The sequence below is a fragment of the Trichosurus vulpecula genome, chromosome 1 (genome assembly GCF_011100635.1).
Source record: "Trichosurus vulpecula isolate mTriVul1 chromosome 1, mTriVul1.pri, whole genome shotgun sequence".
NCBI classification, from domain to species: domain Eukaryota; kingdom Metazoa; phylum Chordata; class Mammalia; order Diprotodontia; family Phalangeridae; genus Trichosurus; species Trichosurus vulpecula.
In genome coordinates this window covers 420,740,372-420,763,126 of record NC_050573.1, presented here as the reverse complement: position 1 = coordinate 420,763,126, position 22,755 = coordinate 420,740,372, and the positions used below count along the sequence as shown (strand labels likewise).

The 22,755-nt window shown below is 42.7% G+C and overlaps 1 protein-coding gene across 2 annotated transcripts in view; it reads right to left on the bottom strand.

The window, feature by feature from the left end:
* Positions 1 to 3,989: 3,989 nt before the first annotated feature.
* Positions 3,990 to 22,755, bottom strand: part of SETD9 (SET domain containing 9) — a 27,196-nt gene continuing 8,430 nt past the window's right edge. The window contains exons 4-6 of one of the 2 annotated variants that reach the window (XM_036769403.1): positions 20,791 to 20,906; positions 8,085 to 8,190; positions 3,990 to 4,353 (exon numbers count right to left, since the gene is read on the bottom strand). In XM_036769403.1, coding sequence (XP_036625298.1) covers positions 4,266 to 4,353; positions 8,085 to 8,190; positions 20,791 to 20,906 — 310 coding nt within the window. In that variant the 3' untranslated portion in view covers positions 3,990 to 4,265. Of the gene's footprint in view, positions 4,354 to 8,084; positions 8,191 to 16,022; positions 16,147 to 20,790; positions 20,907 to 22,755 lie in introns of those variants that run through there. The other variant, XR_005010951.1, reaches the window with a different exon arrangement.

Genomic DNA, 22,755 nt, shown 5'->3' with positions numbered 1-22,755 from the left:
TTTTTAAAAAGTAAAATTTCTTAAAAAAAAAAAAAGGAATTTGAGCTCCTTGAGAGCAAGGACTGTATTATTGCTTTTCTTTGTATTCCCAGGACTTGAAACGATGCCTGAAACACTAAGTGTTTGTTGACTATAAATCCAAAGTCCAACATTCATAGTTCATAGAGCTAGAACTTGGAAGGAACTTTAAAGACTATCTATTCCTACTCCCTCATTTTGTTGATGAGGAAAGTGATATCCAGAGGCTGTGACTTACCCAAGGTGACACAGATAATGTCAGGACCAGGATTCAAATTCAAATTGTATTACCTTAAATACTAAAATTCAGCTGTAATTCCCATGCTTTCATAAGTTCTGCTTATAGGCTTTTCCCATTGACTTGGGTTTTCAGTACTTCTGTCTAGAACTGATCCCTGGGGAACCCTACCATATACCTTTCTCTACTCAGAGAAGGACCTACCATTTATGACTCTACTTGTGACAAAAGTCTTCTCTTTCTAGTCTCATGGTAACTCAATTTTTTCAAACAGTCTTTGGTGTACAATCTTGCTAAGGACTTCCCACCTATCTAAATGGATTGCTTTCCCTGATTCTCCTTTAACCCACGTATCCCTCTGGGAATAACTAACAAATTAGTCAGGCATGCTTCCCCTCCTACAAACAATGCTATTGTTCCCTCAGTGGCTTAAATGTCAAGTGACCCTACTCATTATTGATTCCACCAGCTTGCCTGGCACAGAGGTAAGATTCAATAGTCAATAGATCCCAGAATCCCCTCTGGGATTAGCCCCCTTTTTATGAATGGGGGCTAACTACAGCAGCTGTGGACCAGTCTCCTGACAGAAAGGATGTCTAAGAACAGGTTATATGTTCTTGCTAAAGCTTCATATCTTCCCTCTTGTTCCTATGAAATTTCCAAGGTGTACTTGGTTCTTTGGTGTATCAGCATTTATTTTATTGACCAGATCTAGAGCAAACTGTACTTGGCATTATTTGATCTAATATTTATTCATTATAAAGGAGTTTGGAGATAATCTGGTCTGATTCTGCCATTTTATAAATATAGAAACTGAGGCCCAAGGAGTTGGTGAGTTGCCTGTGGTCATTTTTGATCAAATAAGAGATAGAGAACATTATGAAATGCAAAATGGATAATTTTGATTACATTAAATTAAAAAGGCTTTGCACAAACAAAGCCAATGCAACCAAGATTAGAAGGGAATCAGAAAGCTAGGAATCAATTTTTACAGCAAGTGTCTCTGATAAAGGCCTCATTTCTAAAATATATAGAGAACTGAGTCAAATTTATAAGAATACAAGTCATGATGTACTACTACTAATAGCTCAGTTGGGACTAGAGCTGAGGTCTCTTCACTCACAGATCAGTGTTTTTTCCACTGCTTGTACTTCAGCATGTTTGATTAAAGGTTCAACATGGGCATAGTAATCTCCTTTCCTAATTTAATTCAACAAATATTTATTGAATGTCTATTAGCCTATTATATACTAGGCACTGTCTCAGGTCCTGAGGATATGAAGACCAAAAAAAAAAAAAACCAAACCCAAACTGGTCCTTACCTTTAAAGAGTTCAAATTCTACTTGGAGAATATAACATGTAAAAAGTAAATATAAGAATTTGGAGAAAAAGCACTTTAAACTAGGGGAACCAAAGAATTCTATACATAGGAAGTGGTCTTTGAACCTAGCATTGAAGGAAAATACACACTCTGTGAAGTGACAGTAAGGAGGAAGCACACTACAAGCATCAAGAATAGCCTGTTCAAAGGCCCAAAGATAACTGAAGAAACTATTAGTTTGGGAAATAGCAGGTAGGACAATTTCGGTGGAACTTGAGAGTGAGGAAAGAAGAGATATGTGAAATAAAACTGATAAAAAGTAGGCTGTAGCCAGGTTGTAAATGGTTTTAATACTGATATGAGTTTTTTTTTTTTTTTTACCCAACAGGCAGAGCCACCAAAGGTTTCTGAGCAGAGGAGTTACATTGGAAAAGATTACTTTGGTAGATGTGTGGAGAATGAATGAGAGCACGTGGAAGTTGAAGGCACACAGAACAGTTAAAAGGGTGTGGAATAGCCCAGGCGAGTGGTCACGAGGAGACTAGGATGGTGACAATATGAGTGGAGAGAAGGGGGACAAAATTAGGAGATGCTGCGGAAGTACGATCACCAGGAGTCAGAGAAGGGAGGGGGATAAGCATTTATACAGTACCTACTGTGTGGCAGGCACTGTGCTACACTGTACAAAAATTGTCTCGCTTGATTCTCACAACAGCCCTGCAAGGCAGGTGATACCATGATCCCCATTTAAAGTTGGGAAACTGAAGCAAAAAGGTTAAGTGATTCGTCCAGGGTCACACAGCTTAGCAAGTATCTGAGGCTGGATTTGAACTCGGATCTTCCTGACTCCAAGCCCAGCGCTCTATGCACTGTACTGCCAGCTGCCTCTGGAGGGGTAAGAAATGGCAGAGATAGAAGAGCCAAGACGACTCCAAAGTCGCCAGCCTGGGTGACTGGAAGCACCGTGACATCCTTCGAAAATCACAGGGAAGCTCCATGTTGTACACGATGAGTTTGACATGCCCGCAGAACCTCCAGGTAGACATCTGTAGCAGGCAGTTGGCGATAGGGCTTGAGCTCAGAAGATTAGGGTTGGGTGGGTATTTGGGGGTCATGTTTGGAGAAATGATGAATGAACTCATGGGAGTTGATGAGACCACTAAGAAAGGGAAAAGAGCAGTAATCAACAACAAAGAAGCCTAGCAAGCTAGTAAACTTTAGTAAAAAAAAAATTTTGTCTATCCATTTATTAATAATAATAATAACTAGCATTCAGGTAATGTTTTTTGCTTTGCTAAGCACTATACAAACAATTATCCCCACCAAAACCCTGCGAAGTAGGTCCTATTGTTAACCCCATTTCACTGAGGCAAGCAGAGATTAGGTGACTTGCCTAGGGTCACACTGCTAGTACGTGTCTGAGGCAGGATCTGAACTTGGGTCTTCAAACTACAGATCCAGTGGTCTGTCCACTGTACTACCAGGTGCCTATTACTTGGTGATCCATTGCCGTTAGAATCCAGGGCCAAATATTTTACAATTATATGCCGTATCAAGAAGACGGAAGCAGATCAGTGTCCTCCCCTCCCACCTGCCTCCAGTGGACAAGACGATATCAGTACAGAGCTCCCTTTCTCTTAGGGAGACCGAGGAAAGGTAGGGTTGCTGTGAAAAATCAGAGGTGATGTATGCAAAGCATTTTGTTGTTATCCTTGTCTTAACGTTTATTTTCAGCTCCGAATTCTCTCCCTCCCTCCGCCCCCTCCTCCATCCAAGTGAGGATTCTGTCATCTACTGCGATCGTTGAAGCAAAGGCATCGAGAAGTCAATAGTTTGGGTTTTGCAGCAACCCTTCTCACTCTAGGCTGAGTCAGAGCCAGCTTGGTGGTCCAGGGGCCTAGAGCACTGGGCCTGGAGTCCCAAAGACCTCCTGAGTTCAAATCCAGCCTCAGATACTTACTCACTCTACAATGATGGGCAAGTCATTTAACCTCAGCTTTCTCAACTGCTAATTGCAGACAATAACAGCACCTACCTCCTTGAGACCTTTTGTGAGGATCAACTGAGCCAATATTTGTCAAGCATTTAACACAGTGCCTGGCACATAGTAGGTGTTTAAAAAAATGTTTATTTCCTTCTAGGCTCCTATGGGTCAAATGGGAAGAAATTCTTTCAATTTTACACCTGACTTGATGGCAGCCTTAGCAATCCCATTCCCAATCCCATCCTCCCCTAAAAGGGAGGATGAGGTTCTTAATAAGCCTGGAACACATCAAAGCCACAAAAAGAATGAACGATGTTGTTCCGGCACCAAATGAGATCCATTAAGTCTCTGCCTGGTAATGTTAAAAAATCAGAGCTCCATCTTGGGGATATGCAAGTAAACAAAAGAGGCAATGAAAGGATATGTTTAGGAAGCTGATTTTAATTTAATAAGTTATTGTGAATTTAAGTGAAAAGCAATTTAACTTCAAATAGCAAGACAAATTTTAAAAGTCACTGAAGCAAACAGCTTCCATCACTGCATCAAAATATAAAAGCAATATTTATTTACATGAAGACGAAAATCCCCGGTCTAATTAGATCTCAAAGGGCAAATCTCCACAATGCACAACACAGAGAAATTCACTGAGAAAAGCTCTCTTGAGCCAAATGAATAGTTAAGTAGAAAAACCAATTCCGTCAGGTTAGTTGATAATTGTGTAGTAGTTGGAGAAAAGCTCTTCTCCTTGCTGGATGTCTCTGAGAGCCACGAGAACCACACATCGCAATGGGCTGTTAGAAATAAAGGGGGAAAAATAGAGATTTGATTAATTAACTCTGATCAACTTGGTACATTAAGAGTAATGTGGGTTCACATCTTTAAATGCAAATGTAGCTGAGATAAAAATTACATCTTAATTTTTAAAGTAATTTTATAATTAACCCAGAAAGTAGCAGAAGCTTTTTTCTTTCTTCACTGACACATAACAAAGCAGGGCCCCAGTAAAGCAGAAACAAGGCAAGTATCATTCTGAAGAGAAGATTCATCTTCCTGAGTTTGAATCTGGTCTCAGATGCTTCCTGGCTATGTGACCCTGGGCAAGGCACTTAATCCTGATGGCCTCAGTTTCCTCATCTGTAAAATGAGCTGGGGAAGGAAATGGTAAACCACTCCAGTGTCTTTACCAAGAAAACCCCAAATGGGGTCACGGAGATTTGGATGCAGAGGACTGAACAACAACACAAAAATTTAGTAAATACCTGCTCATTGATAGGCTGAGATGAAATGTCAATCTCATAGTTTATATATACTGAGAATATACTAGAGCTGAAAGGGACCCAGTCCAACACCCTCATTTTACAGATGAGAAAACTGAGGCCCAAGGAGGTTAGGCAACTTATCCAAAGTCAAATAGCTACCAAGTAACAGAGCCAGGATCTGAACCCAGCTCGTTTGCCTCCAGGGCCAGGGGTCTCTCCGCTGTGCCATGGTGTCTCCCCAACTGAGTCAGCCAAAATAACAAGTCAGAAAAATGCAGCCAGCGCCCTCAGAACAAACAATGTAGAAGCTCTCTCTCTAACTCTTTCTTCTAGTATGTGTTTAGAGCTTCCCAAGTCTGCCGGGAATCTAGGACCTCCTCTGAAAGTGTTGGGTTTCATTTTCTGGCCACCCAAATTAATTTTAAGAATCATAAGTTTTCACAATGATAAATTATACTCTGGATGTCATATTTTAAATGACATCAGTATGTTCTCCATGAGGGTGGGGCTGGGGGTGGGGGAGATCTCCTCCTAGAAAAGCAACAATTTAAAGCTCGCTTCAGATAAGGACAAAAGCGGTTTCTGGACACAATTCATGTGATATCACGTGTCAACTCTTTCAAGCTTCTTCAGTGTCCAGCACTTTCTTTTCTTCTGCTCAATATATGAGAACGTCCATATTTATTCATTTGTTTGTTCATACATTTATTCATTTGTTCAACAAGTATTTACCAAGTGTTTACTCTATACCAGACACAGCGCTAGTCACTGGGGATAGGAAGTAAAACACTGAAACGTTTCCTGCCCTCTAAGAATTTTCATTCATTCTATTTGCAAGGAAACCATAGGTGCACATTTACAAAGAAAATGCCAATCATTTTTTTTTTTAGTGGGGAGAGAGCACCTTTCTACCAAGGGGGATTAGAAAAGACCTTGTTTGGGAGTGAAACTTAGAGGGACAGGCTTGAAGCAAATTAGCCACAAAAATGGATCTACACCCAACTTCTGACTGATGAGAATGGTTCACATTTTACATGTAAAAATAGAAAGTTCATTTTCTAAAACTGACCAATGGGATCTTCACGACCAAAGAACTCTTACAAACAACTGTTTAGTGTAGCAGTGGAGACCACTAGGTGGTGAAGTGAGTGGGCAGACCATGGGACCTGGAGTCAGGAAGACCTGAGCTTGAGTTCAGCCTGAGACACTTACTAGTTGGGTGACCCTGGGCAAGTCACTTAACCCATCTGCCTCAGCCTCCTCGACTGTAAAATGGGGATCCTAACAGCACCTAGCTCCTAGGGTTATTGCGAGGATTAAATGAGATGATACTTATAAATCACTTAGCACCGTGCCTAGCACACAGTAGGTGCTCCATAAATGTTTTTCCAGATCTTTCCTTCCCAATGTCATAAGTGTAATGTTAAGGAAGCTGATTTTCTGGGGCTTCAAAATGTTACTTCTGCAGACTCAGCATGGCTAGAAGATGTTTGTTCCATTTCAAACTATAGCATATCTTCTGGTTTTCATCCCTTCCATCTTCACCATATTTTTTAACAGCCACTTAAACGGGCAAAGAGAAACTATTCATAATTAGTGTTAAGTTGGTCCCTTTCCTCAATCCAGAGCTCCCATGTGTGGGTTTATGAACCCAAGGGAAATGGGGAGCAAGGTACTTTAAATTGATTACAGTAAAACCTCATTTGAAGAAGTTGAAGGGTGGGAGAATTGGAGAATACTCTGAAAGAAATGTCTTTTTTTTTAAGTACTGTCTACTTTATCAACGAGTACCAACCAAAAGGTAAAAAGAAAGCTAATTTTAAAATTACAATTCCTAAGAAGCCTGCACTGTACAATAATGCATCATAAGACTCATAAATTATACATCTTAGAAATTCTTTTATTAAAAAAAGAATCACATCTTTAATAAATTATGCCTCAGAAATTCCTTTATTCAAAAAGAAGCCCATCTTTGATTATAGAAATTATGGCAAATTTCCAGTTAGTGGGGGCTAACTCTATGATATTTGACTGAATGGAAAGCAATGAACCCATCTGAGCTGCAAAGATATTCTTTTTTGCTACTGCTTATAAATTTTATCTATCACCAATAAAATGTCTCTGGAGATTGAAATCTTCAAAACAGATACATAAGCACGCTCAAAACCACTATACTGATATGCAGCCATTTCTAATGCCTCCAACACCTCATTAGATGATCATTTCACCTTGAGTGTGGTCCTGCTTCAACGTACCTACCTCTAAACATGTTTTAGAAGTTAAAATAGAAATGACAAGAGAGGAAACCTAGTAACAGAGATTTTTCTTTTCCTTTTTCAGGTAGCATTTTTCATTTCAAAGAGCCATGTATTTACAACACACTGAGGGGAAGCAGGAAAGGGATGGGATAACTGTTTTTAACCATCATCTACCTTCACAGGAATCTGTGCTTGGACAAATAAGGCCATTCAGTGTCATTAAGGTTAGCTAATTATCTATATTCTGGTTCCAGTTTTCATGTAATGCTAATGTGTCCCAGAGGATGGAAATATTGCTCTGGATAATTCTATCTTTGGACCAGATGCTTCAAGTCTTTCCCAAAATATGTCCTGTAGAATCCTGGTGTTCTGCTCAGTAGGGGCAGTGCAAGTGAGTTCACTGGTACAGAGAAATTCCAGGAGAAAAAACACTTTGACCAGTGCAGGTTGGCATTTTCTCTGAAACTGATGCTCTTAAGAGAGCTGCCTAGAACAGAAGGTTAGGTAACTGGCCCAGGGTCACACAGCCAATATGGAGCAGAGGTGGGCCTTGAATCCATGCTTTCCTGGCTCCAAGGCAAGCTCTCTATTACATCAGGCTACTTCTTGTTTTGTTCAGTAGGAAAGAAAATTCCATAGTAAAATGTCAATGCTAGCACTAGATCCTGCTAAAAAAAGACCATGTATATACATATTATATAACAATTTGGGGAGTATGAAAATAGGTTTCATTTCATCTATTTGTTCAAAGATACCCCCAACCTCTCCTTTGAAGAAGGGTTAGCGTATAATCCCGGGCAAGTCTTCCCCATTTTATCTCTCCCCTCCCACCTTTCTGCCAAATCAGCATTTATGTATTCCATCAATAAATTCTAGATCCCAAGAATGTTTTGGAGCCAGATCAATTTCGGAAATGTTGTTCTACACAGCATTTTCCTCAGAAAAATAGATAATAAAATATGAGGCAAGAGACAGATACAAACCACTGTTCTGAGAGATGCTGACCTTTGTGTGTCACGACTGTACATGATGTTCGGAAGATACTGCTTAAATTCTAACGGGAAAAGTTCAGGCACATCAAATTCCTGATAACAGACATTAGCTTCTTTGTCTAGAGGAAAAGGAAAGGGGGGGGAGGAGGAAGGAAGGAGAAAGGGGAAGAGAGAGGGAGAGGAAAAGAGAGAGAAGGAGAGAGAGCAAGAGAGAGATGGGGAGAGAGAGGGAAAGAGAGGGAGACAGAGGGGAAGAGAGAGAGGGAGAGAGAGAAAAATAGGGAGAGAGAAAGAGGTGGAGACAAAGGGGGAGGGAGAGAGGGAAAGAGAGAGAAGAGGGAAAAAAGAGGAGAAAGAGAGGGGGAGAGAAAGGGGAGTGAGAGAGAGAGAGGAGAAAGAGAAAGAAAGATGGGGGAGAGAAAGAAAGAGAGAGAGGAAGGAAGAAAGAAGACAGAGAGGAGAAAGAAAGAGAGAGAGGGAGGAAGAAAGAGAAAGAGAGAAATAAAGAACAAGAGAAAGAGAGATAGGGGGAGAGAGACCAAAAAGGGGAGAGAGAGGAGAGAGAGAGAATTTGCAAGTTAGTAATAAATTTTTTCTGAACTTAACCAAATAAGATGAATATTTCCACACAGAAAGGAAAAAGAGGATTGCAACAAAGCCACAAACCAGCTTCTCCCTCAAGTTTACAAGAAATCAAATGTTATTTTCAAATCTGTTATGCTTGTCTGTGTTTTCTACTGACTTTGAATGAGAATTTTAAAAAACGAACAAGATATCTAGCATTTCCCGTAACTGCTGCAATATTTTGTATAGTAATAAGCCTCCCACAAAGTAAGCAGCCATCCAGACTTATCCTCTTCTCTGCACGTGCTCTGCTGGTCACAGAGAAAGTAAATGACAGGAGCAAAGCCACACCGGAAGGTGAAGTCAGATTTAACAACACAGCAGAGACACAGCTCCAGCGTGGCCTGCTCAACATTACCATGTGAAGTCAGGAAAAAATAACCAGCGGATGATTATGAAGCAAGGGGAAATGTCAAAACATCACGGTCAGTAAGGACAAGGGAGGTGTCCACTTCCTGGTAATAAAACAAAAACGACAAAAATAGGGTTCTTGTGCAGCTGACCTTAACACAGCTGCTGAAAAGAGCACTCAGAATGTCACACTCTTAACAGAGTCATCGTCGCAGGTTTTCTAGACTGACCATGAGGTGATCCTGCGTTAAAGGAAAAGCCATCACACGTTTTTTCTACACGCATGATCTGCCTCCCACATCAGAGCCACTGGCCCATTTTATGTATATGGTCCTAAAACCAGATTCTTTGAAAAGCCATCTACTTTCAAATTCTTGAAACAAAAATTTGCTGCAAGTATTTTATTAACATGAAAGTTTATGGAAAGGGACCAACTTACCAACTTGAAATTGGAAAACTAAGTAAAGCTGTTTATTTCCAGCCTTGTTTTTAAAAATTCCACTAATTTTCATAATTTAAGTGAAATGGAAGAATATTTACAAAAATATAAACTGCCTAGATTAACAGAAGAGAAAATAGAATTTTTAAATAAACTTATTTTAGAAAAAGAAATTAAACAGGCTATAAATGAGCTTCCTAAGGAAAAAAAAAATCAGGACCAGATGGATTTACAAGTGAATTCTATCAAAAATTTAAAGATCAACCAATTCCAATATTAAATAAATTATTTGGAATAATAAGCAAAGAAGGAGTCCTACTAAACTCTTTTTATGAAATAAATATGGTACTGATACTTAAATCAGGAAGAACAAAAACAGAAAATTATAGACCATTTCATTAATGAATATAGATGCAAAAATCCTAAATAAAATACTGTGAGGCTTTGCTTGTAAATGTTTGGGGTTCCTTCCCTTCTTTTCCATTTGTACTCTAGGTGCCCCTGCCACTGTCATAGCTCTGCACGATGGTCATCTTGGTCCATTCTTCCAGCTTACTTCCTCCCTTAGCACTTGATTTCAGGGCTAGGCTCTGGGACGCTTCTGGAGGGATGTTCTGGGCTGGTTCTGTCGCTGCTTTATTGGGGTTTGGAGCACTGTGTTATTCCAGGATCTCAAGGATAGGCTGGGGCCCTGCAAGCTTTCAGTACTCCCCCAAAAGCAAAGTTTGGCTGCTACGCCCTGGTCTGAGCTTCAAGTTCCCGGCTTGGGTATGGGTCTGAGCAAGAGTAGAGGCAGCTGGATTCGGCCCCCATCAGGCAGGTGCAAAGCTCTGGTGGTTCAGAGCAGCAGAATTGTGGGCTCCCCTTTGGTCTGGGATTCCAGACCTCATTATTCTTTCTGCTGGCTGGGCTAAGGGCTGGAAGTGAAATCTTGCTTTGCACCTGAGGTTTGTACCGCATAACTGTTGCAGCTGCGGCTGCTGCTGTTTACCTCAAAACGTTCTCAGTGCTCAGCTCTGGGGTTCCCCACCCAGGAGCACCACAGCCATGTAGGGGTCCCCTTCTCACCCTGCCCTAGATTTACAACCTGGGACTGGGGAGTGGGCAACGAAACTGGCAGTTGGCACCTGCTGCCATCCCAGTGTGGGTAAAGGTCTGGCACCTCCTCTTCAGACACACAGCCTGAATGCAGCCAGGCTCCTCAGTGCTCCTGGTCGACCATGGGCAATCCACAGACCTTCCTGCCTGTCTCCCAGTGCTCAGCTGGACTGGACAAATGACTCCCTGTGATTTTTTCAGGATCTCCCCATCAGGATTCAATCTGGTATATTTTTTAGATCTGTTAGGGGGAGTTTGTAGAGAAGAGCTCACTGTGACCCCGCTATCTTGGCTCCTCCCACCCCCTCACATTAAGGTGTGCAAAGCAACTTCACAAATATCATCTCATTTAATAATGCTATTATCACATGCATTTCATAGATGAGGAAACTGAGGCCAAGAAAGGTCAAGTGACTTGCCCATGGTCACACAGCTAGTAACTGTCTGAGGCAGGATTTGAACTCAGGTCTTTCTGATTCCATCCAGTGCTCTACCCACTGTCCCACCTAGAGGCCAAATCATCACCAGCGTTTATATACTACTTTAAGGTTTCCGGCCACTTTACAAATGTCAGCTCATTTTATCCTCACAACAAGAACAACCACCCTGAAAAGTAGGTGCTATTTTTAACCTCGTTTTACAAATGAGGAAACCAAGACAGAGAGAGGTTATTAAGTGATTCGCCTCAGGTCGCTCACCTGGCAAGATTTGAGTTCAGGTCTCTCTGGCACCAGATCTGTTGCTCCCTATGTACTGAACCATCTAGCTTCCATGCTACCTTCCCAAGAAATACAAAGGAGAGATTCAAAGTGCTGGGAAGGAGAAATCAACACAGGCTTCGTGGAGGAGCTGTTGGAGGGATTTCATAAAGGGAAGAGATCATCTAAACAAAAGCTTAGAAACAGGAGAGAACAGGATGGGGGCAGGCGATGGGCTGAGTTTAGATGGAACATAGGTTACACGAAGAGGAGTTGTTTGTCTTTCGCTCTCAAAGAGGACCATGACATTGGGAAGGTGATGCTGTGACTTGCAAGTGAGTTGGATTTAAGTGAGGGAGGGCTGTACGTCACCAGCCTCACTTTCTCCTCAGGAGCCAGCTGGGTCCAGTGGCCAGATATAGATCGAGAAGACTGGACATGGCCCCCGTGAAGAGGAGTAATAGTAAGCTGAAGATCTGCATGTGTGTGAAGCACTGGCAGAAGGCTTCACACCTTCCTCGGTAGGCAATGCACAGACACTGAATTGTTCTGAAATCAAAGAGTGACATCCTGAGAGGAGTGCATGGGAAAGCTTCTTCAGGAAGCACGAATGATAGACTGCAGATGGGAGAACACAGAACAAGGGGAAAAAAAGCCAGTGAGTAGGCTGCCCAACCTGTGTGGGTAAGAGGTAACACAGTTCTGAACTAGGGGGGGCTGCAATGGGAGTGGAAAAGAGAGAAATAATGAAAAGTTTGAATCAACAGAATCTGGAGACTGACTGAATGTTGGGGAGAATGAGACAAAGAGGGAGAAAACAAGAAAGAGTCAGAGGTTTCCAGCCTGTGACTGAGAGGATCATAGCAGCATCAATCATGATGGTAGTGATTGATGTCTGAGAGAAGAACAGATCATGAGGGAGGGATGGATAGAGAGATGATAGAGACAGAAACAGAGGGTAGAGATAAAATAGAGATAGAGGAAGAGACAGAGATAGATGATGGAGCTCGGAGAGATAGATATTGATAGGAAGAGATAGATAGATAATACCTAGAGAGAGATAGATGATGCAGACAACATAAAGTTAGAAGGCTATAAACAGATTACAGAGATCGAAAGAGATAAAAAGGAAGAGAGACAGATAGAAAGAGATGGAGACAGATGATATAGATAAATGATAGAAAGAGAGAGACGTGGATAGACAGAGATGGATGAAGAGAGAGGAAGAGATCGATATTGGTAGAAAGAGATAGAAGACTGATAGAGAATAGCTAGATAGAGATAGATAACAATGCTTTTGGGGCAGCTAGGTGGCACCATAGTGCACAGAGCGCTGGACCTGGAGTCAGGAACACTCATCTTCCTGAGTTCAAATCCAACCTCAGACACTTCCTAGCTGTGTGACCCTGGGCGAGTCACTCAACCCTATTTGCCTCAGTTTTCTCATCTGTCAAATGACTTGGAGAAGGAAATGGCAAATTCCTCCGGTGTCCCTGCCCAAGAAAAACCCCAAATGGGGTGGCAAAGAGTTGGACACGGCTAAAAAAAGACTGAACAACAAGAGAAAGATGACTCAGAAAACAGAGATAGAGTTAGAAAGATACAGATAAATTACAGAGTTAGAAAGTGATATAGATGGAGATGGACAGAGAGCTAGATGATATGGATAGACGAATGATATCTAAGAGACATAGCTATAGGTGATAGAGACAGAGAAAAAGAGAAAAATTATTGGTAGAAAAAGAGATTGATGGATAACAGCTAGAGATAGATAATACAGACAGTAGAAATAGAAAAATAGATAATAGAGAGATGGAAATTGATGATTTATAGAGTATTTATTTATTGAGGGAAGGCAATCAGGGTTAAGTGACTTACCCAGGGTCACACAGTAAGTATCTGAGGCTGAATTTGAACTCAGGTCCTCCTGACTCCAGGGCCAGTGCTCTATCCACAAGTATTTATTATTTGCCAGACATTGTGCTAAGTGCTAGAGATACAAATATAAGAAAGCAAGATAATTTCTACCCTCAAGGAACTTAACATTCTAAATGAGAGAAGACAAGATGTAAAATGAAGCTGGAAAGCATGGGAAGGGAAGAGAGGTTGGGGTGCTGGCTAAGAAGTCGGTTGGAGGCCCATTTCCCAGCTCAATAGGGCAAAAGTTTACCCGTCAGTGGCGAGGGACCCAGAGATGGAGTCTGAGTTTGGGGGTGGGGCAGATGCTGTAGAAAGCATAATGAGGAGATAGCCAGGAAGCGAAGAGTCCAGCACTGGACAAGAGGAATTTACAGGATCCACAGGGCATTCCTATAGAGACGGCTAATGAGCAGTTGGAAATGTGGGACTGGAGTGGTCAGAGGCAGGGGTGCAGATAAGGGAATCATCTTCACAGGGATGAAAAGTGAAGCCATGGGAGTAGGTAAGAAGACTAAAGACCATAGTACAGACAAAGAAGAGTCCTGAAGCAGGAGGGAAAACGGCAGTAATGGAGAAAAAGGAGTGGTCAGGGAGGGAAGAGCATCCATAGATCAAAATGTTGAGGAAACAGTTTTCAAGAACATGGCAGCCCCAAGCCTTTCCTTATCAGCTAAAAACCTTGCCTCATGATTGACTGAAAAAATAAGGCAATTTACCAAGAGCTCCTCCCCTTCTCCTTATCTTACAACAGTCAGATGCCTCCCCCAACTAACTCCTTTACTTCTGTGTCACATGAAGATGTGGTCCTTTTCCGCATCAAGACTCATCAACATGAGCCCTTGATCCCAGACCCTTCCATCTCCTCCAGCAAACTGCCCCCACTCTCATCCCCAGGCTCTGAGGAAGCTACAATCTCTCTCTGTTATCTGACCGGGATGAAGTATTACATGAAGACATGCCCATCTCTCCCCCATCCTTAAAAGCAACCTCACCTCATCATCTGCATCCTTATCATCTTATCTCTCTCTCCTCTTCTTGGAAAACTCCTTGAGAAGGCATTCTACACTTGGTGGCACCGGCCCCCTCCTCTAATCCTTTTCTAAAATCTACAATGTGGTCCAATGTCATCATTTAACTGGAATTGCTCTCTCCAAAGCTACCAGTGGTCTCTTAACTGCTCATCTAACGTCCTTTTCTCATTCCTCACCCTCCTTGACCTCTCTTCAGTCTGACACTGTCAATCAACATCTTCTCCTGGAAACTCTCTTCTCTAGGTTTCCATGACACTGGTGTCCTTTTTCCTCCTGTCTGACCCCCTCCTTTTCTGTCTCCTTTGCTGGATTCTCATCCAGGTCATGCCCACTAACTATGGGTGTCCCCCAAGGCTTTGTCCTGGGTCCTCTTCTCTTCAGCTCCCATTGGCTCAATTATCATTTCTAATACAGATGATTCCCAGATTGTATATATCTTGCCCTAGCCTCCTGGACACCCAGATTCAGTCCATAATCAAAGCCTCAGCCTCTTCCCTCATATCTAGGGATGACGATACTCTTGACCTCATGATTACCCATAACTGCTCAGCCTCTATGATCCAAAACTCTGAAATTTCTTTCTCAGGCCATAAGCACATCTCTTCTCTTCACTTTTCCTATGCCTAGTCTTTGCCTCCATCAGGACCCCAGTCCCTACATCCCTTTACTTTACCAGTTACTTTACCAGTTCATCAACCCCTTTTCTGGATTCAGGCAGTCAAATAGCATTTATTAAGAGTATACTATATGCCAAGCACTGTGCTAAGGGTTAGGAATACAAAGAAAGGTAATATATAGCCCCTGCTCTCAAGGAGATCACAGTCTAATGGAGAAGACAACATGCAAACAATTACGTACAAATAAGATAGAGACAGGATAAACCAGGCGTAGTCTCAAGGGGATGGCACTCCATCACCCGCTATATTTAGGTTCCAAATCTTCTCTTTTCTCCTTAAGCTACCCACACTCAGCCCTGTGGGGAAAGGCTCACACCTCACAACTTGCTGAGAAAATAGAGACCTTTCCTCAGTCTTCATCCTTCTTGACCTCTCTGCAGCCTCTCTGGACACCTCTCTGGATGCTGCTGATCACCTCCTCCTAGATACTCTCTCCTCCCTAGGCTTCCATGACACTGCTCTCTCCTGGTTCTTCCTCATCTAATCATTCCCTCTCCATCTCTTTTACTAGGTTATCATCAAGGTCCTGGCCACTTTGTGTGACTGCTTCTCAGGGCTCTGGCCCCAGGCCTCTTTTCTTCTTGGCGATCTCACCAGCTCCCATGGGTTGGATCTTTGTGTGGATGACAACACAGCCAGCCTCCATCTCTCTCCTAAGCTCCAATCCCACACCTTCAACTGCGGGCTGGACATTCCCTCCTGGATGTCCCATAAGCATCTCAAGCTCAACATGCTCAAAACCTAACAGTATCTTTCTCCTTAAATCAACCCCTCTTCCTAACTTCCCCATTTTTGTCAAGGGCACTGCCATCCTTTCAGTCTCCCAGTTTTGTATCACCAGACTTTTCCTCTCCCTTACTTCACTCCTCCCTCTCCCTCCCCCATCCGACGAGTTGCCAGTCATTTTAATTTTACCTTCACAACACCTCTTGTATCAATCACTGCTCTCCATTCACTCTATCCCCGTTTACCTGGACTAAGTGTCTGAGTCTGGATTTGAACTCATGTCTTCCAGACTCTAGACTCAGCATATTATCCAACTTCACTTAAAAAAACAGGCTTCTTTTCTTTTACCCTATCACAGCACTCTTATACTTCTGTCTCTATACCCACCTAACTGATTTCCCCGCATCCAGTCTTTTCTTCTCCAATGCAGCCTCCACACAGCTGTCAGACTGTTTTTAGAGCACAAGTCTGACCAGGTCACTCCCCTTCTGAATAACCTTCTGTGCCTCCCCTGGGAGAAAATACAAACATGTTTGTCACTCAGAACCTCCCTGATTGACCTCTGACCTACCTTTCCAGTCCGATTCCCATTTCTCCTCCTGACGCAGTCAATGTTCCAAACTTGATTCCTGGCTGTTTCCCATGTACAACAACAGACAACCACAACTAACGTTTACATTGTGCCTACTATGAGCCAGGCACTGGGCCACGCCCTTTACAATCATTGTCTCATTTGAGGATCACAACAACCCTGTAAGGTAGGTGCTATATTACCATTCTTCCCTTTTTATAGAGGAAGAAGCTGAGGAAGAGAGGGGTTAAGTGACTTGCCCAAGGTCATGCAGCTAGAAAGAGGCTGAATCTGAATTCAAGTCTTCCTAGCTCTAGGCCCAGCACCCCATCCGCTGTGCCACCTAGATGTCCAAATATAAAATGACTTTGTGTTACACACACACATCCCTACACACACACACATATGTATACACATATATATGCATACATACCTACACACACATATACACACATGCACATTACATACATATCTGTGTATATATATATATAAAATATATATAATTTAATTATCTGTATATATGTTTCTCTCAACACCCTCCCCCTTACTCCCCTAAGTATAGAATACAAATTCCGTGCAGGCAGGGATTATTTTGTTTTGGTCTCTGCATATCTAGCACCTAGCACATGGGAGGAATTTAATACATGCTGGCTGAATTGAATTTAATGCTAGGTGGTACAGAGGATAGAGCTCTGGGCCTGGAGTCAGGAAGACTCATCTTCCTGAGTTCAAATCTGGCCTCAGGCACTTACTAGCTGTGAGACCCTGGGCAAGTCACCCTGTTTGCCTCCCTCAGTTTCTTCATCTGTAAAATGAGCTGGAGAAGAAAATGGCAAACTACTCCAGTACCTGCCAAGAGAACTCCAAATGAGGTCACAGAGAATAGGACATGACATAACAACTATTACATTTTAAGTTCTACAAGGGAACAGAAATATGTCTTATATAACCTTTGTACATGCAAGAATGTAAACTTCTTGAAGTTAGGGTCTGGGTTTTGTTTTCTACCATATCTCTAGGGCTTAGCACGGTGCCCTGCATAGAGCTAAATAAATGTTTGCTCAATTGAAATTAATTGCATCTCATCAAGCTCCTAGCAGCGTTCTGTACACAGTGGGCAATCGTACAATTGCATGTTGAATCCAATTCATCAGTACAATCTGTTAAACATAATTTAATCTTTCTTTGATTGTTCAGGACCTTGCGGTGCCTACTGCAGAGCATCATCATGAACATCGATCATCACTGTGCCTTAGATAGAAAAGATGTAGGACTCACAGGTGGTTAGCACCGGCAGACGCTCAAGGGATCGTTCAGTTGGCTTCCCCCGCTTCAGAGGACCACGGAGATTCAGGGCTTTACCGAAGGTCACCCTGCTAGTCAGCGGCAGAGACTTTGGACTCCCCAGTCCCAGCCCTTTCCAGACTGGCCAGAGTCCATTCTTGAAGTTATAATAATAGCTCACATTTATATAGCATTTACTACGTACTAGACACTGTGCCAAGTGCTTTGCAATTATCATCTCATTTGATTCTCAAAACAACCCTGGGAGGTAGATGTTATGTGAAATAACACATGGGAAATATGTTATGCGACTTGCCCAGGGCCACACAGCTAGTGAGTGTCTGAGGCTGGATCTGAACTCATGTCTTCCTGACTCTAGACTCAGCACGTTATCCAATTCACCTAAAAAATTGGCGTATTTTCTTTTACCAGGTCACAGCCCTCTTACACTCCTGTTTGTCCACAGGCTCAAAAAAAAAAAAAGCCCCAGTATAGGACTGAGCTTGTTATCATAGTTTTCAGGACAGAACACCTACCCTATTCTGTGCTCTATGTACCACAACTGTGTAGAATATACAGAGCTGGATTCACCTCTGTGCTCTGCCCTATTTCCAGCTTGGTTCCCCACCACCCAGTTTCTATCTCCACACTCTGCCCCTCTGGGCTTTTCGGGGCTACACCCATGTTTGCCACAGCTTCCCTCTTTTGTGCATCCCGGAAACCTGCCTCTTGACACTTTCCTCTAGTCACCTCAACTTCTGTTTTCTTCACTCCTACACTTGTGGGACTGGGATCTTAGTGATTTGCCAACCATGCATGGCCTGCCTGACCCTTAGAAATGTTCCATATGTACAAGGACCAGTCATCAAAATCATGGAAATGAATCTAGTTTCCCTTTCAATTCTCCTGGCAGCCTTTGTCACCCACCTGTGATTAATTTTTTTAAAAAAAGTATTCAAAGTTCCAGTGAGCCAACTTAAGCTATATTATTAGACAAGCAGTCTTGGGAAGCTCTGATAAAATAGGGGTGAGAAACACCATTTAAAGAAAACCTTGGCTCCAATCCCAGCTCCACCGTTTATCAGCCATGTGACCCCAGACAAGCCACATTTTTTAAGTCTCCTTTTTCATCTGTAATAAAGGGATGATAACACAACGTCAACCTCATGGGGTTGTCATAGGGCCCAAGTGGACTAGTAAAGGCACAGGCGGCATGCTTCTCACGTGTGCAGATGGACAGAGCTAAAGGATGGCTAACGTACTGGATGAAAGATTAAGATCTCAGGAGACCAGGACATGCTCCATCTGTGTAAAGTGGACTTCAATAGCCTTAGGTCCCACCTAGCTCTAAACTCACAAGGCTAAAGGCAGCGGGCCACATCTAATAAGGTGAAATTTAACTTCAACAGTACTAGGTGGGGAGGCAGGGCAGGAGGCATGGCCAGACAGCCGTTCATTTCTAATAGATCCAGGGGGCTTAGGGGATTGTAGGCCCAGCTTAAGGCAACAATGTGATACTGGGGCCAAAAAACGCTCATTGTAGTTTAGGCTACATTAAGAGATAAGAGAGGTAACATTCTCTCTATATCTAGAGTAGGGGTAGGGAACCTGTGGCCTCGAGGCCACGTGCAGCCCTCTAGGTCCTCAAGTACGGCCCTTTGACTGAATCCAAACTTCACAGAACAAACCCCCCTCCTTCCTCTAGAGTACTGAGTTCAGTTCTTGGTGCCATATTTTAAGAAGGACATTAGAAAACTAGAAGCCTAGAACCGCAAGGCTCCCCGGAGGCCACCTTGTCTGAGTCCTTCATTTTGCAGGTCGCTAGCATTTACATAACGCTTTGGGGTTTGCAAGGCACTTTAACATTTGAGCCTTACAACAAACCTGGGGGGTGCGTGCTATTATGACCCCCATTTTACAGATGAGTAAACCGAGGCAGACAAAAGTCAAATGAATTGCCCGAGGTCACAGAGATGGTGTCTGAGTGAATTCTGGTCTCAAGGACTTCCAAGTGCTATAACCTGGGACGGTCAGGTGGCACAGTGGATGCAGTGGACAGAGTCAGTAAGACTCATCTTCCTGAGTTCAAATCCGGCCTCAGACACTTGGTAGCTGTGTGACCCTGGAAAAGTCACTTAACCTGTTTGCCTCAGTTTCCTCATCTGTAAAATGAGCTGGAGAAGGAAATGGCAAACCACTCCAGTATCTGTGCCGAGAAAACCCCAGATGGGGTATATGTGTATATATATATATATGTGTGTATATATATATATATATGTATGTATATATCCACGGCGCCACCTAGCTGCCATGACAGTGACACCCGGTGAAATGAAGCCATTGACTGAAGGTTATACAGTTAGTAAACAACACAGCAGGATCTGAACCCAGATCTTCGAATTCCAGAGCCAGGGCTGATACCACTATATCAGGTTAGATCCTACAGAAGGGCAACCAGGATGCTCAAAGACCTCGGGATCATGCTGTATGACGACCAGATGAAGGAACCAGGGAAGCTTTGCCCAGAGAAGACAACACTTGGGTGGTACAGTCAGTGACCACTGTCTTCAAGTAACCGAAGTGCTGCCTCATTGAAAGTCAATGACACTTGTTTTGTTTTACTCCAGAAGGCAGAATCAGGAATAACAGGCAGAAACTACAGAGACAAATTTAGGCCTGATGTAAGGAAAACTTCCTTGATAATTAGTTATCTCGAGATGGAATGGACTGCCTCAGGAGGAAGGTTCCCCGATTTCCCTACCCTCACTACAGGTCTTCAAAGAAAGATTAGACTTTTTAAAGCTTTAATCACTGAATGGGTACTGCCTTGGTCAAACTGAGACCTGTTAAAGACCTTAGCTTGAAAAGGCCAAGATTCCTGTACCCTGGGCCATCTCCAGTCATCCTGACAGATATCTGGCCACTGGACCCAGATGGCTCTGGAGGAGAAAGTCAGACTGGTGACTGTGCACAGCCCTCCCTCACTTAAATCTAATTCACTTGTATGTGGTGGCATCCCCTCCCTGATGTCATGGTCCTCTTTGAGAACGAAAGACAAACAACAGCAAGATTAGGACCAATTTAGCAGTGCTGTAAAAGGGGGTCTTCTTCATATACGGGCCAAACGATGCGGCCTTCACATCCTTCCCAACTCAGATCTGATCGTGTTTCAGGATAATGTATGCAGAGTAGCTGAGAAGGCGCTAGATAAACATAAGCTACAGTGGCAAAGGCATTCATTTACACATTCAGCCACCCCGACAAAAACCAGACGCTCCAAGAAAGCTCATAATGGCTTACCATTGGAGCAATTGTTAACATACTGTCCTATGGCCAGTGGATTTTGGACTTCTGATGTCAGCCACGTAGTATCACTCATTTTAAAAGGGCCAAGGCGGTCCCGCCCATTGCATGACCTAAAACAGGTAAGCATATTAGCTCAAAGATTGATCTCATCTAACTCTAAAACAGAATTTGAAAACATTAACACTAGAATTCTAATTAAAATATTTTTTCCATCTTTCTACTACTCAAAACCTTCAAAAAATCAGATTCCACACCCCAATGCCATTCACCAAATTTTGCTTATATCTATTTCATAAGGCAGTTGTAATTGGATTTTTAATCCCAGTACAAGGTGTAGTGGAAAGAGTATTGAATTTGGGGTCAGAAGATGTGTGCTAAAATCCCGGCTCTACTACTTACTGGCTGGGCCACTGTGGGTAAGGCATTTAACCTTTTCTGGGCCTTGGTTTCCTCAGCTATAAAATGAGAAGGTTTTACTAGATCATTTTTAGGGTCCTTTCCAGACCAGAATCCTACATCAGCAAACAAATATTTATTAAGCACTTATTTTGTGCCAGGTATAGTGCTCAATGCTAGGGATACAGAAAAAGGTAAAAACATTGTCCCTATGGTCAAGGAACTCACCTTTCTAAGTAGGGAGACTACAAGCAAACAACTATGTACATAGACTATATGGGGAGTGAAAATGGGGGGTAGTCAAAGAGAGGTGGTATTAGGAATTAGAGGAAGTAGGAAAAGGGCTCCTGAAGAAGGCAGGACTTGAGGTGACTTGGGGGTAGAGGTGAGGAGGGGAAGCATTCCAGGCATGGAGGCCATCCAGGGAAATGGCACAGTATCGACCATACTGGAGAATTTGGAACTTTGCCCAAAGGGCTATACAATTGACTATACCCTTTGACCCACGTCTATATCCCAAAGAGATCAAAGAAAAAGGCTAAGGACCTATTTGTACAAAAATATTTATAGTAGCGCTTTTTTGTGGTGGAAAAGAACTGGAAATTGAGAGGATGCCCATCATTTGGGGGAAGGGCAGAACAAGCTGTGGTATACGATTGTGATGGAACACTATTGTCCTATTAGAAATGATGAGCTGTATTGTTTCAGAAAAACCTGGGAAGGCTTATGTGAACTGATGCAAAGCAAAATAGGAAGAACTAGAAGAAACATTGTAGACAGTAACAGCAATATTGTAACAAAGATAATGGGTTCTGTTTTGGACATGCTGATTTTGACACATATATGGAACACTCAGTTTGAGGTGTCCAATAGACAGCTGGTGCTTCTGGACTGAAGGTCAAGAAAGGGATTAGGGCTGGATAAAAAAATCTGGGAATCATCAGAACAAGATGACGGCTGAGCTCCTGAGAACTGAAGAGATCACCAAGCTAGACAGTAGAAAAGGAGAAGGCCAAGGATAGAGCTTTGGGGAGCACCCAAGGTTATAGGCAGGAAAGTCCAGCAAAAGAGGCTAAGGAGGGGTCAGATAGGAGGAAAACCAGGTCACAAAAACCTAGAGAGTAGAAACTATCTATGAGAAGAGGGTGATCAGCAGTATCAAAGACCAAGAGGTTAAGAAAGGTGAAGACTGAGAAAGAAGGTGGTGCAGTGGATAGAGCGCCAGGAAGAGTCATCTTCCCGAGTTCAAATCTGGCCTCAGACACTAGCTGTGTCATCCTGGGTAAGTCACTTAACCCTGTTTGCCTCAGTTTCCTCATCTGCAAAATGAGCTGGAGACGGAAATGGCAAACCTCTCCAGTATCTTTGCCAAGAAAATTCCAAACAGGACCACAGAGAGTAGGACGTGACTGAAACAACAGAACAACAGCAAGAGATGATTGGTAATTTTGGGGAACAGCATTCAGTTGAGTGGTAACATTGAAACCATACTGCTGAGTTAAGAAGAGAGCAAAGAGATGAAGCGGAGGCACCAAAGGGTAGATAACTTTCTCAAGAAGTTTA